This window comes from Protopterus annectens, chromosome 15.part0 (genome assembly GCF_019279795.1).
Source record: "Protopterus annectens isolate FY-2018-M chromosome 15.part0, PAN1.0, whole genome shotgun sequence".
In the NCBI taxonomy this organism is placed as follows: Eukaryota; Metazoa; Chordata; order Ceratodontiformes; family Protopteridae; genus Protopterus; species Protopterus annectens.
Genome location: NC_056749.1, coordinates 234463675 through 234480548, shown reverse-complemented (window position 1 = coordinate 234480548; position 16874 = coordinate 234463675). Strand labels below are relative to the sequence as shown.

The 16874-nt window shown below is 43.5% G+C and overlaps 1 protein-coding gene across 1 annotated transcript in view; it reads right to left on the bottom strand.

The window, feature by feature from the left end:
* Positions 1-16874, bottom strand: part of CHM (CHM Rab escort protein) — a 1989252-nt gene that overhangs the window by 140742 nt on the left and 1831636 nt on the right. The window contains exon 13 of the mRNA XM_044057753.1: positions 564-662. Within this exon, the coding sequence (XP_043913688.1) occupies positions 564-662 (99 nt within the window). The remainder of the gene's footprint in view (positions 1-563; positions 663-16874) is intronic.

The window sequence follows — 16874 nt, the reverse complement described above, 5'->3', positions numbered from 1 at the left end:
AGAAATGTTAGATTCTTGGAAAACAAAGAGGCAAGATGAATGCAAATTAATTTTATGAGGTATACAAGATATGGATAATAAGAAATCTGTACTATTACAAAGACAAAGTAAACTAGGATAATTTACTAAAAGTAGCTGTAGGTGCCTACTTAAAGTTTTCAAACATGACTGAGGTGGAGTTTATGTTGTTTATTAGTATTTGTTTTCTGGGGTAGAGATTTCCAAAGACTTTTTGGCACTCAGCCCAAGAGCAATGTCTGGCTAAGTGACTTGCTCAGAGTCACATAGTTAGGCAATGAAGACAGAATTGAATCTTGCACCTCCAGACCACAGGAAACAGCTCATTAATAAAATGGATCAAAAGGTAGAAAATATAGACTGGAGATGAAACTGAAAACGGTATAATTGCAGGTTAGGTGGAAGAAGAGAAAACATTTGCTTTTCTTTTACAAGACGTTATACACTAACTTGCTATAATGTCAGTGGTAGGGAAGTACTATTTCAGAACTCAATATTTGCGTGACTGTACCAATGTAGCATTAATTACCTTTTTTTTTACTTACCATTTTCTTGTTTAAGGTCCTGGACAAACAGTTTAGATACCACAGGTGCTAAATCTTCTCTAGCAGATCTTCTTGACACACAGGTTAGATGGACTAAATCTAGTTAGAAATCAGAATTACAGCAAAGAAACAGACGTGTAAATGTCCATCCTATGATGTTCTATTTAAAAAATAATCTCTAGTCTGAATTAGCAGTTTTGTGTAGTAATCTCAAAAAATAAAAATAAAAAAACAAAAACAATTTCAATGATAGTAGCAGAATTCACATATACTGCATATACATATGAATGCACACAAACTCACATACAATGCCCTTTAAAATAAACACATCTTTATGAAAACAATTTAAAGAATAGCAGAATTCACAATGAGTCATGCATAGACATATGCATGTACACAAACACACATAAATTGCTCTTTAAAATAAGAGCATCCTTTGCATTACCCCATTACAGCACACAGTCTGCTCTTCCACCAATTCATCTTCTAATATCATAAGGGTTTAAGAGGTCAGACATTTAACTGGACCACTTGCTGTCTCTGAGCTAGCTTTTTACCATAACCCAGTCAATGTCCTTTACTGCCTCGTGTGTTTATTTTACAACTGTACAGATATATCGTGTTTAATAATCAGCTAGTCTCTCATATATTATGCACCTCAGTGTGACCAATCAGTGGGTAATTAACAACAGACAAAAATCATCACTTAATTTACCTTACCTAGGAACAATGAGAGAGCATGCATCAGCACCTCAGTTCGAAAGGAAATATACCGGTCCTTAAGAAACAATTAATTAATCCTAATTCTCTTAGCATTGGACACACACAATATAAATTCTGCCCTAAGCCTCTTACTAAAAGTTCAGAAATGAAATAGTACTAACTAATGAAATAATAGACTTTTTTTAGTAAATATAAAATGAAAGACATGCAAACGCATATTCTGCAAATGTACAGAAGGTTGCTTCTTAACTTAAAAGTTTTTCAAAAGTTAGAATAAGTTAAAATACTAAGCCTAGTTTACTTAAAAATGTATATCAGACTTAAATATTAAGCCTTATGATGTGTTTCCAAATGTTGCACAGCAGGTAAATAATCAAAAATATGTGTACAAACCCTAATTAAGCATCTGTCCAATGAACCACTCTGAAGGACCCTAGAGAATGAAATACTAAACAGCAGCTGCAGTTATATATCAACATCTGGAAAAAGAATAGTTGTATAAGAACTTACAATAACCTTAGATGCCCTTCTCTTCCATGTTGTAGTATTCATAAAGTAGAGTTGTATACACGTACCATAAATGTAGATGTTCGAGTGTATTCACTGTTGCAGTCATCACACTTGGGTTATCTGCCTGCAGGTAGCTCTCAGTCGGCCCGAATACCAGAGTATTGGGATTTCTGCATCGGATGCTGTTGCATCTTCCATGATGTCAGGTCGTCAGGGGTATAAAACAGGCAGCCAACACCATTACATCAGTTTTTCTTGCTCCAGATGTCAGGAGCCCTCCAAATAGGAAGCTAGTATATGGTGTGGAACACCACCAGTAAAAAGTAAAGACCCCTGTCATAAAAAATGGCCATATAGAGGATAGGTAGAAAAGATAGAGGAAAAACAGGGGGCTGGAGGGATGGAAACCAGGACTGCAACAGTGAATACACTTGAACATTTACACTTACGGTAAGTGTACACAACTGTACTATGTTCTTCGTATTTCACTGTTGCAGTCATCACACTTGGGTTGATTCCCAAAGCTGAGGAAGGGTGGAGGCATTCAAGAGGAGTTAGGGCTGACTAGCAGGCTTTGTAGGACTGCTGTAACAAATCCAGCTCTGGATTTAGAAAAAATAGGTAAGTGGTAATGCTTGGTGAAGGTGTGTACAGAACTCCAAGTTGCAGCTTCCAGAATGTCCCTGGTAGGGACTCCCCTATGAAATGCTGTAGAGGTGGAAGTAGCCCTAGTGGAATATGTTCTGATCCCCTGTGGGGTAGGTTTTCCATGGTGCTTGTAGCAGAAATGGATGCAGTGTGCTATCCATTTGGAAATGGTTTGCTTCGAAATGGCCTTGCCCTCTGCCCCTGTAGCAAAGCTGATTAGCAGTTGGCCAGATTTTCTGAAATGTTTAGTCCTGTCAAGGTAGAACTTGAGCTGTCTGTGCATGTCCAAGGAGTGCAGGATCCTCTCCCCTTTATTTTGAGGATTAGGAAAGAAGGTTGGCAAATGGACAGCTTGGTTTAGAGCCACACTGGAGACCACCTTAGGTATAAAGGATGGGTTAGTCCTGAGGGAAACCCTGTCAGCATGGAAAATAATGAAGGGTTCCACAGCCATTAGTCCCTGTAACTCAGACACTCTTCTAGCTGAGGTTATGGCTAAAAGTAAGGCTGTTTTCTAAGAAAGGGATTTTAACTCTGCTGAAGCTGCATGTTCAAAAGGGGGGAGCGTGAGCTTTTCCAGTACAAAGTTAAGGTCCCAGGCAGAGGGATGGGTGCTCTCCTAGGAGGCCTTCAGTTGTTAGCCCCTCTCAGAAACTGTTTGATGAGGAGGTGAGAAAATAGAGGTGGCTCAGTATTATAATGAGCTGAGATGGCAGAGGCATGAATCTTAATGGAGGAGAAGGATAGGCCTCTGTGGAGTAGCTCTGCTAGGTAATCAAGGATTTGAGGTAAGGAGGTCCCAGCTGTGTCCTTTCCTTGAGACGGACTCCAAGAGCAATATCTTTTCCACTTTTCAGCATAGGATTTTCTAGTACTAGGCCTTCTGGCCTCAAGAATGACGTCCAGCATCTGCTTGCTGAGGGTTACTGGTGGAGTATTCGGGGGATAAGCCACGCTGCAAGGTTTAGGGTTTGCAGCTGTGGATGCAAAATCTGTCCCTCATGCTGAGACAGCAGGGAAGGTGACTGATGAAGGTGCCAGGGTGGCATGTTGTCAGACTGCGTAAGAGTGGGTACCAGTGCTGGCGTGGCCAATCTGGGGCAATAAGAATTGCCCTTGGGCTGTCCTGTCTGATCTTGAGTAGTACCTTTGAGAGGAAGGGCAGAGGGGGAAAGGCATAAATTGAGAGGTTTTCCCATTTGAAGGATAAGGCATCCACCTTCCAGGCCCTGCTGTGAGGGTTCCTGGTGTAAAATTTGCTCAACTGGTGGTTCTCGGGGGAGGCAAAGAGGTCCAGCTCCGGTGTCCCACACCTCTGGATTAGAAGGTTGAAGGTGTTGGGCTCCAATTTCCACTCATGTGGGTCCAGGAGATTTCTGCTTGTCGTCTGCCAGTGAATTCTGTTTGCCTGGCAGGAACTGAGCTTGCAGATGCACTTGGTTGCTCAAGGCTGTGTTCCACAGGGCCATGGCTAACCTGCAGAGTGGGTAAGAATGGGTTCCCCCCTGCTTGTTTATGTACCACATAACTGTGGTGTTGTCTGTTTTCATCAGCAGCTGTCCTGGAAGGATTAGGTATTTGAAGGCTGTCAGAGCATACTGTACAGCTAACATCTCTTTTTGATTGATGTGCAGGAGAATTTGTCTTGGGCTCCATTTTCTCTGAATGTATTTGCCTGCCATGTGAGCCCCCCCCCCCTGCATAGTATGATGCATCTGTAGTCAGGGTATGGGCAGCGAGGGGATGAGTGAAAGGCAGTCCCTTGTTGTGGTTGCATGCTTCTACCCACAAAAGGAACTCTGCCCTTAGACAAGGAATGATTGGAATTACTGTTTCCAGGTTTTACTGTTTCCAGGTTTTTAAGTACCACTGAAGTTTCCTCATATGCAGTCTTGCATACGGAATTAGCAGAATGCATGAGGGCTTGCAATATTTTCCTTGCAGATAGCTGGGTTTTGGTGGCCATGTGCTTGAAGTAGTTGTTTAAATAGACCTGTTTTTCTGGGAGTGAGAAAGGCCATCTGGGAAGTTGTGTTCAAGCTTGCTCCCAGGAATACAATTTTTTGACTGGGCACCAGTTGTGATTTATTTTCATTGATGGTGTACCCAATGAAGACAGGAGTCTTTTTATAAATGCCAGGTGTTGAAGTAGTAATTCCTGACTGTCCGCCTGAATCAGGCAATCGTCCAAGTATGGGAAAATTTGGATATCTCTCTGCCTGCAGTATGCAATGGCTGGAGACAGGCACTTTGTGAATACTCTGGGTGCAGCAGATAAGCCAAAGGGAAGTGAAGACAACTGATAGTGCATACAGCCTGCCCTGAAGAGGAGATATCTCCTGCAAGACTCCCTTACGAGGATGTGCAGATAGGCTTCTTTTAAGACTAGGGTGACTAGCCAGGCATCCTTGGCTAGCATAGGGAGAAGCTTTTGCAGGGTCAGCATTTTGAATTTTGGGACCACCAGAAATGTGTTGAAAATTGATAGATCCAGGATTGGGTGCCAACAGCCCTCTTTTCTGGTCACCAGGAACAGTCTAGAGTAGAAACCCTGTCCCCTTTGTTCTACTGGAACAGGTTGGATGGCCCTAATACTGAGCAGGGAATGTACTTGCTTTTGAGCCGCTGCCCACTGGTTTGGAGGAAGGTCTGGAAACAAGCTTGGGGTTGGCAGGGAATGGAAGTAGAATCTGTACCGCTGGGATACAATGTTTAGAACCCATTGGTCCTGAGTAATGGACATCCAGTTTTTGGCATTAAGGGCAAGTTTTCCTCCTAGGTGCGCAAGTAGATGGGCTGAGAAGGATAACTGACAATTCATTGTGAACTTTTACCATAACGGGGTGGCTTGCCACTCCCTGTTTTTGAGGTGGGAGCACTCCATTGTTTAGATCTCTGCACATCCTGAGACTGTAGTCATAGTGGTCTGGTTCCTCTGGGTTTGGACTGAGAAGGCCTGGAAGGGGTTGGAAAGGACCAGTTTTTTGTAGGCTAATGCCTAATGAACCTAGGTGGCTGCACTTGTAAGAATTCTTTAACAGTTTGCATAGATTTAGCTTTTTCATCCATCTTTTTAAGAAACTCTTCTGCTCTGGTGCCAAACAAACAGTCCTGATTTAAAGGCGCGTCTAGTAATTTTGATTTGACATGGTCTGGCAAGGTTTGTTCCTTCAGCCAAGCATGCCTTTTCAGTACAGATCCAGTGACTGCAGCCCTGCAAGATGCTTCCAGGGCATCAAAGCCACACTGCAAAGTATGCTTACTAAATTGGTTTGCAGAATGCATTAACTCTTGTACATCTTTATTTTCTGCACAATCTGGAAGTAACACCATTTTTTGTTTAATTTGTTCTATAATATGTTGCTGGTACTTCAACATATGAAACTGGCAATTCAATGCCCTGATGGCAAGAGTTGCAGAGGTATATGCCTTCTTTCCCCATCTGTCTAAAGCTCTGGAATCCGTCTGATGGAGTGGGGTTTTTGGCTGTACTAGCCTTAATACCTTTAGGGCCCTGGGAAATGGTCTCTGGATCTGCAGTAGGATTCTTAAAGAGAAATTTGTGAGAATCAGGTACTCTGTAGTACCTGTCAGGTTTTCTAGGGCCCGGTGGTAAAGTGCCTGGAGTAAGACTGGATTCCATAAAGACATCATCTACAACATCCAGAACAGGGGGTATAGCTAGGGCCTGTGCTGTGGAAACTCTAAAAATTCCCTTTTTGGACTGAGGATAATCCTGTCATTTCCAGCGGAAATGATCTCAAAGTAAGCAAGGTTTCACCAAAAGAAAAATCCTCTGGAGGGGAGGAAGAGGGAAGAGATTCCTCTGCACCTGAATCCTCAAAGATAGATAAGGGTATGTCCCGGTAATCAGAAGAGTCAAAGTCATAGGACTCCTGGTCTGTAGAATCAGAAAAACTCAATTCTTGGTCACTTAGCAGGGGAAGGCTGGCTTCCCCTAATCAGGGTGATAAGGTCTTCAGCCATTCTAAGCATTTGTTTCTGAGGCATGGAAGCTTGAGCATGCGCTTTGGTCGTCGGTTTTCTAGGCGTAATGCGTACTCTGGGCCTGAGAAACTTGGTAGTTTTAGCTAAAATGAAGTTGTTGGTTTAATGCGAATATCGGTAGGTCGGAAAACACCCTCAGAAGCCGGTGCCTGCAAAGCGGCTCCTGACCCATCCAAGGTAGAGACATCCGCAGGTTCCATAGTCGAAGAAGCATCTTGAGGCATACCGGACTCTGAATGGGTCTCAATAGAGGTCTGTGAATCTGTAGAAGTGGACATCAGGGGCTGCAAAGGCACCTCACTGAGTACCGGTGGACTTGCGACTAGCTTAATGGAAGCGTTGGCAGTTTTTGACCTATGCAGTTTGTCTCTGTCTTTATCTTTGCACTTTTTCGCAATATCGGTAGTCAGATGGCTTACAGAAGCCATTTCGGAATACGGAGAACAAGAGCAAAAGAATTCAGCGACAAAAATAGCCCAACGACAAATGGTTCAGGCGTTAAACAAGGCACAAAACTGACAGTGAGGGACGTCGTGGTCTGGGCCTAAACAGGTGATGCAGTAAGAATGAAAATCTCTGAGATATTTGCTTTCCACAGGCAAGACAATGGTTAACTTTTTCTGACATCAGTTAGAGTAAGAAAAAAGGAATCCCCAATGGGGTACTTAGCTTTAGAAGACTTCAGGTTTGAAACTCGAAAAACAAAAATTTCAGGTAGCGGCTGACTGGCACTTGCGAACTGCTTCTACTTCGAGCTCCTTCTCGGCAAGAAAGACTGATGTAATGGCGTTGGATGCCTGTTTTATACCCCTGATGACCTGATGTCATGGAAGATGCGACAGCATCTGACAGACATCCAAAAACTCTGGTATCCGGGCTGACTGAGGGCTACCTGCAGGCAGATAACCCAAGTGTGATGACTGCAACAGTGAAACACTAAGAACATCTGTAGGGAGGTTGCTGGAGGCACCACCGGACACCCAGCCAGTATACCAAAGTCTTAGGAGCAGGGGCACATGCTGCATTGCTTGTCGAAGACAAACTGACATCAGCTATAAAAGTGAGGTCTACACATACCCCTTCAGAAATGACTGCCGCATACAGTAGTACTCCTGGGGAGCAAGGAAAGGAAGCTTTTCAGACCCACATATGCTACCAGGCCATGGAAACCCATTAAATGTATGCGCCTGTTAGTGTCCTGTTTGGATGGACAGAAAGTAGGGAAAGTCACTCCAGATGGACGAAAAAGAGCTAGAGGGGGTTGGAGGGGGGAATGAATAGTGCAACATGGAAGAGAAGGACAGCTAAGGTTATAGGAAGTTCTTACACAACTATTCTATGTCCTTCTATTCTTATGTTGCAGTATTCATAACTGTAGGGAGAGTACCCAAGCTTTAGGTATGATCCTGGGAGGAAGGCAGTGGGGCCTGGTCTCAGAGACCCTGCAAAATTGACCTAGCAAACCCAGTTCTGGCTCTGGAGACCAAGTCTAACTTGTAGTGCTTGGTAAAGGTATGGACAGAGGATCAGGTGGCTGCTTCCAGTATGGAAGCGTAGTCCACCCCCCTGAAAAAGCTGCTGAAGAGGCAACTGCCCTAGTAGAATGTGCTCTCACATTGGTAGATAAAACCTTTCCATGAAAGGAATAACAGGCAGAGATAGCTTTTGAAATCCACAAGGATATAATCTGTTTAGAAACTGCCTTCCCCAAGGCTCTTGGGTAAAAGGAGACAAACAGCTGGTCAGACTTTCTAATGGCTTTGGTCTTGTCCAGGTAATACCCAAGCTGACTTTGAACATCCAAGGAATGTAGGGTTCTTTCAGATGGATTCTGAGGTTGAGGGGAAAAAATCAGGGAGGTTAATGGCTTGATTTAAGGATAGTTCATTAACCACTTTAGGCATGAATGAGGGGTTAGTCCTGAGGGAGACCCTGTCCTTATGGAAGATGAGGTAAGAGGGGTTAGCCATCAGGGACTAGATTTCAGAGCCCCTCCTGGCAGATGTGAGGGCTACCAGCAGTACTGTTTTCCAAATACATAGTTTCAGTGATGCTGAGTGAGCTGGTTCAAAAGGAGGTTGTGTGAGTTTTTCCAAGGACAAAATTAAGGTCCCATGAAAGCAGTATCAGTTTTCTAGGTGGTCTAAAATGGAGGACCCCTCTTAAGAATAGTTTTACCTCTAATCTGGATGCTGTTTTCCATTCAGCTGGTACGAAGCCGGTGCTTAGACAATGAATGAAAATAGTACCCAGTGGTACTAATTCATGTTGGAGCCCATGCAGGATGCAGCCTGGGATGTTATCAGGTCCCACAGATGCTGTGTTTTTGGCCTTATAGAGGGCATTTACTACCTGTTCTTTAGAGATACAAGGTAGGTGGAAGGGATGTCATGGGGGTACATGTGGTGGGGACAGGGGAGTGAAGAACCTGTCAGCCAAAAGGTTAGCTATGTCCACTGGCTCAGTATACGTGGTATCATTAACTACCAATTCTGCACAAATCTGGGCCTTTCCTTTTAGGGTACGGATGTAACTATGGAATGCCTTTTGGTTGTCCTTTGTTGAGGAAGCTACTTTGGACACAGTTTGCTTTGGAGGACTTCACAAGAAGTCTTATTTGCTCGTTTAAGCTGAGGAAGGAGTATTTCCAGTTTAGGATGGCTCGCTCCCTCTTACTCTTAGCAAAAGGCAAAGACATATTCATCAATTTATTTATCTGTTACCTGCAGCTGTTTCCCTGGTAGGCAAGCTGCTGCAAGGACCCTTTTCAGTCATGATCATAAGCATTTTATACACAAGATGCAGATAAGGTAGTGAAAAAAGTATAACAGTACAAGAAATACACAATTGTAAACATTTTGCAATTAAGTATACAATAGTGTTTCTTAAAAATATACAGAAAAGGGGAGCTTGGATTTCATGAGACCAATGATCATGCAATAATAATCAGTTATAGTATCACATAACAAATCAACCTGTAGTACAAAAAAGGTGTTAAGCAAATCCTTTAATCATGACACTTATTGTTAAAGAGTGTTTAGCAAGACTTACATAAAAAAAAAAAAAAAAAGAGGCAATGTGACATGCCATTGGCAGAATGAGAAAAAATTAAACTGCAAGGCTTATAGCATCAACAGCTGCACATAGTTGATTCTTTACTGCAATGACAGTTTTCCCACTTCACAACTACTCAAAACAGCAGAAATGCTATCCTCTTCTGTTAACTCTTTCAGTGAAAACTTAGAACAAAGTACCTGCATGGTGCATAAGCTAAAAGTCAACTTGTCCCTGTCTGCAACTAAATCTTCTGTACATTACTTTCGATAATTAGGAGAAAGAAAATCACTCCACAAAACACTGCCTCATGTCTTTACAGACCAACAATACATTTTCAGGATATAATTCAGTCTACATTTACTTACAACTTCAGCTTCCCAATAAATGCCACTTCTTGGGTGTAAAAAAAATGAAACAAAGTTTACATAATTAACCTTATAAACTAGTTAAACATCACTATATTTAAGAAGTTTGTCTATGTTACTACTTTTATCCCTATCATGCTCTGACATTCTACACAGTAGCGTGGTACTGATGTACTAAACAAAGTACTAAAGCTATACTAGAGTACTCAACATCTCACAATCAATACTGAAGACTAAACTTTACATTAAACTCTGCAAAATTCGCATCCTAATGCTATAGCTGATGCCCATCACTGTAATTTTTTACCACCTAATAAACTACATGCTACAAGACTCAACACCCAAACAGTGCAAAAGTGACCATTTTTGTAGTTCTGGCAACATGAAACATCCAATTCATCCAGATGATCATTACTTACTAGCAAACTACCCAGTATCAGACAATGAAAGACAAAATTGTTTAATACACTACAAAACACCCATGTCTGAATGCCAGACACCAGATCTGCAGCCATACACTGCTACACCCTAGCAAGCAAGGCCCAAGCCACATGGCTGGATCGGTTATGCAGTAGAATAGGGGAGGGGAGACCTATACCTGCAGTGGCTAAATTCCCAGCACCTCCATCAGACTGCCTGCCCGTCCCATATAGCCCTTAAAAGAAGGCACAGTTTGACCAGCACACAGCTCAATAAGTCACCCTTTCTGTTGTTTATATTACCTGCTGGGCCCTATGGAAAATGTTGGCAAATGCATCTATTTTAATCTCTACTGGGCCCATAGACTGACCCTGCAACAACCATAACTCCTTCCGATAACACCAAAGCCACTTACAGTTGCTTACTTTGTTTACTTTCCTCAAACCAAGTGGAGGAGGGTAACAGATTCTTTTTGAACCAAGCGGTCAGATGTGTTGTGACGCACACACATTCGTGTTCCTCCTTAACAGTGGACTCTCGTAGTGCGAAGTAAAATTTTTAAGTGTCCTGACCAACCTGTAGCTGTAAGTGGGAGGGTGCTCCCCCCTCCCCCCATGGTTCCGGCTTCTGGTTATACTTCAACAGCACGTCGAGAAGAGTGCAAACGTTAATTAAAATAAATATATACATACATAAATAAAAAAGTACAGTTTTGTACCTACCATAAATGTAGATGTTCGAAGATCCACATTGCTGCAGTCCTTACTTATGGGTAGTCCGCTGTCCTCGGTCGGCCCGAATACCAAAGTATTAGGCTGACGTCGGTCATGGGCGCCTAGATCTGACATCAGAGCGTCAGGGTATAAAGGCGCATGACCGACGTCATATCCTCAGTCTTTTCTTGCCCCAGATGTCAGAAGGCCAAAACCAGAAAGGCCACAGCCAAAAACAGAATACCTCCCAAACACATGCCCAACAACAACCAAAGCATAGCACCATGTCAAACTACAGTGGGGAAGGAGGGAGGGTAAATTGGACTGCAGCAATGTGGATCTTCGAACATCTACATTTATGGTAGGTACAAAACTGTACTATGTTCTTCATCTCACATTGCTGCAGTCCTTACTTATGGGTAGAATCCCAAAGCAACGGGAAAGGGAGGATGGTAAAAATCATAAAGCATTAGGGGCCGCTAAAATGCCCTGTAAAATTGCAGTGGCAAAGCCAGCCCTAGACTTTGAATAAAGAGGAAGGTGGTAATGTTTAGAAAAAGTATGCACAGAACTCCAAGTAGCTGCCTCCAAAATGTCTTTTGTAGCTACCCCCCTTAGAAAGGCCGTAGAAGTAGCAGTAGCCCTAGTGGAATGAGGCCTGATTCCCACAGGAATCTCCTTACCATGATGGGAATAACAGAAAGAAATACAAAACCCAATCCATTTAGAAATAGTTTGTTTTGAAACAGGTTTACCCTGTGAACCCAAAGCAAAAGAAACAAACAACTGCTGAGACTGTCTGAACTCCTTGGTTCTGCTCAAATAATAACGCAACTGCCTGTGAATATCCAAAGTATGCAAAATTTTCTCCCTTTATTTTGGGGATTTGCATAAAAAGTAGGCAAGTGAATAGTTTGATTTAAGGCCACACTAGAAACCACTTTAGGCATAAAGGAAGGATTAGTACGAAAGATACCCTATCCTTATGAAAAATCGAAAGGCTCCACTGCCATGAGGGCCTGTAATTCAGACACCCTTCTTGCAGAGGTAATGGCCAACAAAAAAGCAGTTTTCCATGACAAATACTTTAACTCGGCAGTAGCTGCAGGCTCAAAAGGTTGTAGAGTAAGTTTTTCCAACACATAATTGAGATCCCAAGCAGGAGTAGGAGCTCTACGTGGGGGTCTTATATTCTTTGCCCCTCTAAGAAATTGCTTAAACCAAGGATGAGAGAATAAAGGAGGGTCACAATCATAGTGAGCAGAAATGGCTGCAGCATGGACCTTTATCGAGGAGAAAGACAAACCCTTGTCCAATAACTCAGTAAGATATTGAAGAGCAACACTTAAATCAGGTCTGGAGACATCAAAGTCCTTTCCTTTGCTCCAAATAAAAATCTCCTCCATTTATCAGCGTAAACCTTCCTGGTACTAGGCCTCCTGGCCTCCAAAATAACATTCAAAACTTGTTGTGGAAGCTGAGACCCTCCAGAGTCTAAAACAGAATATGCCAGGCTGTTAGATGCAGAGACTGAATCTTGACATTGAGGAAGTGACTGTCCTCTTGTGACAAAAGGTGCGGAATCAAAGGCAGAGGCCATGGAGGTTCTCATACTAAACTCCTCAGTAGTGGGTACCAGTGTTGTCGAGGCCAATCCGGTGCTATCAAAATCATGGTTGGCTTGTCTTGTCTGGCCTTCAAAAGTACCTTGGGAAGAAGAGGCAGAGGTGGAAAGGCATAGACATGCAGATTGTTCCAACTGAATGATAGAGCGTCCACCTTCCAAGCTGTGTGATGAAACATTTTTGTGCAAAACTTTGGCAACTGGTAATTCAGTGGAGAAGCGAACAGATCTATGTCTGGAGTTCCCCATAACACTGTCAACTTTTGAAATACATGAGGATCCAATTTCCATTCGTGAGGATCCACTATTTGTCTGCTCAACACATCTGCTAAGGAGTTCTGTGCTCCTGGTAGAAACCTTGCCTGAAGATTGAGGTGTAGATTGAGAGCAGTTTCCCACAAAATCATCGCTTGCCTGCAAAGAGGGTAAGAATGGGTTCCCCCTTGCTTGTTGATGTACCACATGACAGTAGTGTTGTCTGTTTGAATCAACACCTGCCCTGGGTGAAGTAAATCTTTGAAAGCCATCAATGCAAACTGGACTGCTAACATTTCCTTCAAGTTGATATGCAAATGTTGAAGTTTGACAGGCCACGTGTTTTGCACCCATTTTCCATTGAGGTGTGCTCCCCAAGCCTTGTCCGAGGCATCTGTCGTTAGAATCTGACTCGCCTCTGGCGGGTCACAGAGAGTCCCTTGTTTAGGTGACATTCCTGAGCCCACCACAAAAACTCCTTCTGAATGCAAGGTATTATCTGAATGACAGTGTCTAGATCTTGGCAGTGCTGTGTCCATACATTTTTGAGATACCATTGAAGCTTCCTCATATGCAATTTGGCATCGGGAAGCACCAGAATACAAGATGCCATGAACCCCAAGGCTTGAAGGACTGTCCTTGCAGTCAGCCTGGACCGTAGAGACATTTGATGGAAATAAAGAGAAAGGCTTCTTTGTTTGTCCGGGGTCAAAAAAGCCATCTGGGAAGCTGTATTCAGTCTCACACCCAGAAAGCACATGTCCTGAGAGGGTACTAGACTGGACTTTGTTTCGTTCACAGAATACCCTAGGCATCTTAACACTGCCATCACATACTGTAGATGATGAAGAAGTTTGTCCTTTTCTTGTGCAATAATCAGGCAATCGTCCAAATAAGGATAAATGTGTATTCCTCTTAGTCTGAAAAAGGCTATCACTGGAGCCAGAACCTTTGTGAACACTCTGGGCACAGTAGATAAGCCAAAGGGCAATGCAGAGAACTGATAATGTAAATTTCCAGCCCGAAAACGCAGGTACCTCCTGCAACTGGGCCTGATAGGAACATGAAGGTAAGCCTCTTTGAGATCCAGAGTAACCATCCAGTGATCTTTTCCCAACAGAGGTAAAAGTTGTTGTAAAGTCAACATCTTGAACTTTGGAATGTCCAGGTAAGTGTTGAGGATAGATAAATCCAAAATTGGTCTCCACGTGTTCCCTTTCTTTGGAACTAGAAACAGGCGAGAATAAAATCCTAGGCCCACTTCTGACAGAGGAACTGGCTGTATAGCTCCTATTTGAAGTAGTAAAGAAATTTGTCTGTGAGCCTCTATCCTTTGCCGAGGAGGGACGTCTGGCATGCCTTTGAAAGGAGGCATGGTATGGAAATAGAACTTGTAACCTCGGTTTATAATGTCCAACACCCATTTGTCCTGGGTGACCAAATGCCAATTTTGCTTGAAAAGAGCCAACTTTCCTCCCAAAGGAGCTGCCAGGCAAGAAGAATCTGGCAGCTGAAAATGCAGGTCATTGGGCCTGTTTACGAAAGGACTGGCCCCTGCCCTCACCAGTAGATTGAGCAGGCGAACTCCATTGTCTCGGCCTGAAGGTACTCTGAGCTCTGCCCCTACCACGCCTAGATCTACCCCTAGACTGAGAATCAGAAGAAGGGTACGTCCACCCCTTAGTAGGCCAATTTCTACTAAACTTTGGAGGTTGGACCTGCAAAAAATCTTTAACAGTCTGCATAGACTTAGCCTTGTCTTCCATTTTCTTTAAGACTGACTCCACAGGAGGACCAAACAAAACTTCAGACTCTAAAGGGCATCCAGAATTCTAGACTTAACATGTTCAGACAAATTCTGATCCTTAAGCCAGGCGTGCCTACGAATAACTGAACCAGTGGCAGCCACCCTAGAAGAAGCCTGCAAAGCATCAAAACCACATTGCAAAGAGTGCTTACCCACCTGTTCAGAAACATGCACTAAATCTTGCAATTCTTTACACTCTATGCCCTCTGCCAAAGCATCCACTTTAGATCTTAGCTGAGAAAGGAGGAAATTCTGATACTTCAACATATGAAACTGGCAGTTCAAAGCTCTCATTGCTAAAGTAGAAGAGGTATACACCTTCTTACCCCATCTATCCAAAGCTCTAGCTTCCTTATCCAGAGGAACCGGATTCTTAACAACAGAGGCTCTAACACCCTTAGGCCCCTGACTAATAGTTTTTGGGTCCGCCCTAGGACTCTTGTACAGATATTTATGAGCCTCAGGTACCCTGTAATACCTGTCCGGTTTAACTGGGGCAGGAGGCACAGAATCTGGATTAAGGGAAGCTTCCGAGAAAACATCTGAAACAACATCCAAAACCGGAGGTATAGCTAAGGGTCTATGCTGTGGTAAAACAAGAACTCCTAAGTCTCTTCCGTGAATCAGAGTAATCCTGTCCTTCCCACTTAAAATGCTCCCTCATGGAATGCAGAGTTTCTGAAAATGAAAAATCCTCTGGAGGAGAGGCAGAAGGAGTGGAATCCTCTGCATCAGAATCAGAATAAGGAGGGAAATCTTGAATGTCTTCAGCAGAAGACTCTGAATCATCTGAGGCCTGCTCCAAACTTTCCAACTCTGGCTCCATCCTGGGCCTCTTATCAGGAGGGGGCATAGAACCTCTAATTAAAGTAATCAAATCCTCTGCCATTTTAAGCATGTGCTTTTTAGGCACAGACCCTGAAGAACCAGAACTAACACCAGAGGAAGGCAAAACAGACCTGCCCTTAGAAGGAGCCTTAGAAACCGTAGCAGAAGGCCTAACCACCTTAGGCATCGAAGGGAGAATAGTAACCTGAGAGGCCCCTTCAGCCTGACCTGCCTCCTGAGAGGCCACATCTTGTAAAATCAAAGTTTCCCCCTGGGACTCAACAGAAACTTCAGCCGGATCCACTTGTTCAGCTGTAGCTTCTAAAGGTCCGTCGTCCGAAACGGACGAATCATCCTGCCTAGGCTTTAAAGATTTGTCTTTGCGCTTCTTAGTAGAAGCAGGCATCGGAACATCCGACGGCATATTATAATTACACCTCTTGCCAAAGACTAACCTAGCGCAATCTAATCTCCGTTTTATAGTGCGCTTATTAAACCTAGCACAAAACCGACACCCCACTACGTCGTGCTCCGGTCCCAAACAAGGAATACAAAGCGAGTGGTAATCCCTATGCGGTATCTGTTTCCCACAAGAAATACAATTATTCACTTTTTCTGACATCCAGTAAGTAACTGAGGCAAGATAAAACAAAAATATTCCCCAACGGGGTACTTAGCCCAACTTGGTATCGGTTTGAAACTCCGAAAACGAAAAATTTCAGAACGCCGAACGGCACTTGCAACGCTGCTTCTGCATCGGACCATGCGGCAAAAAAGACTGAGGATATGACGTCGGTCATGCGCCTTTATACCCTGACGCTCTGATGTCAGATCTAGGCGCCCATGACCGACGTCAGCCTAATACTTTGGTATTCGGGCCGACCGAGGACAGCGGACTACCCATAAGTAAGGACTGCAGCAATGTGAGATGAAGAACATCTGTACCCTTTAAGAGACTGGCCTGTATGGCACCCTAGGGGGGGGCGCCTAGTTTGCCTATGCCTAAGGCTGGTTGTGTGGCCAAGTGTACCTTAACAGAGGAGTAGGTCAGTCCTGAATGTAGAAGCTCAAACAAGAAAGGAACATGAGTATAGGAATAAGAAAGGGGTCCTGTTTTTTTCTTTTTACACCACCTTGAGAATCTTTTCCATTTTACCACATGTTTCCTAGCCTCCTACAGGAAATTGAGTATGTCCTTTGAATATAGGTGTCCGGAAGTGATCAGAACTCTATCACCCATAGAGTGACTTTGAGGTTGAGCACCTGAGGGTGTATGAGTGACCCCCTGTCTTGTGTGAGTAGGTCGAATGGATGGGGTAACCTGTGGTGATTGCCCTTGGCTAGTAGATGAAG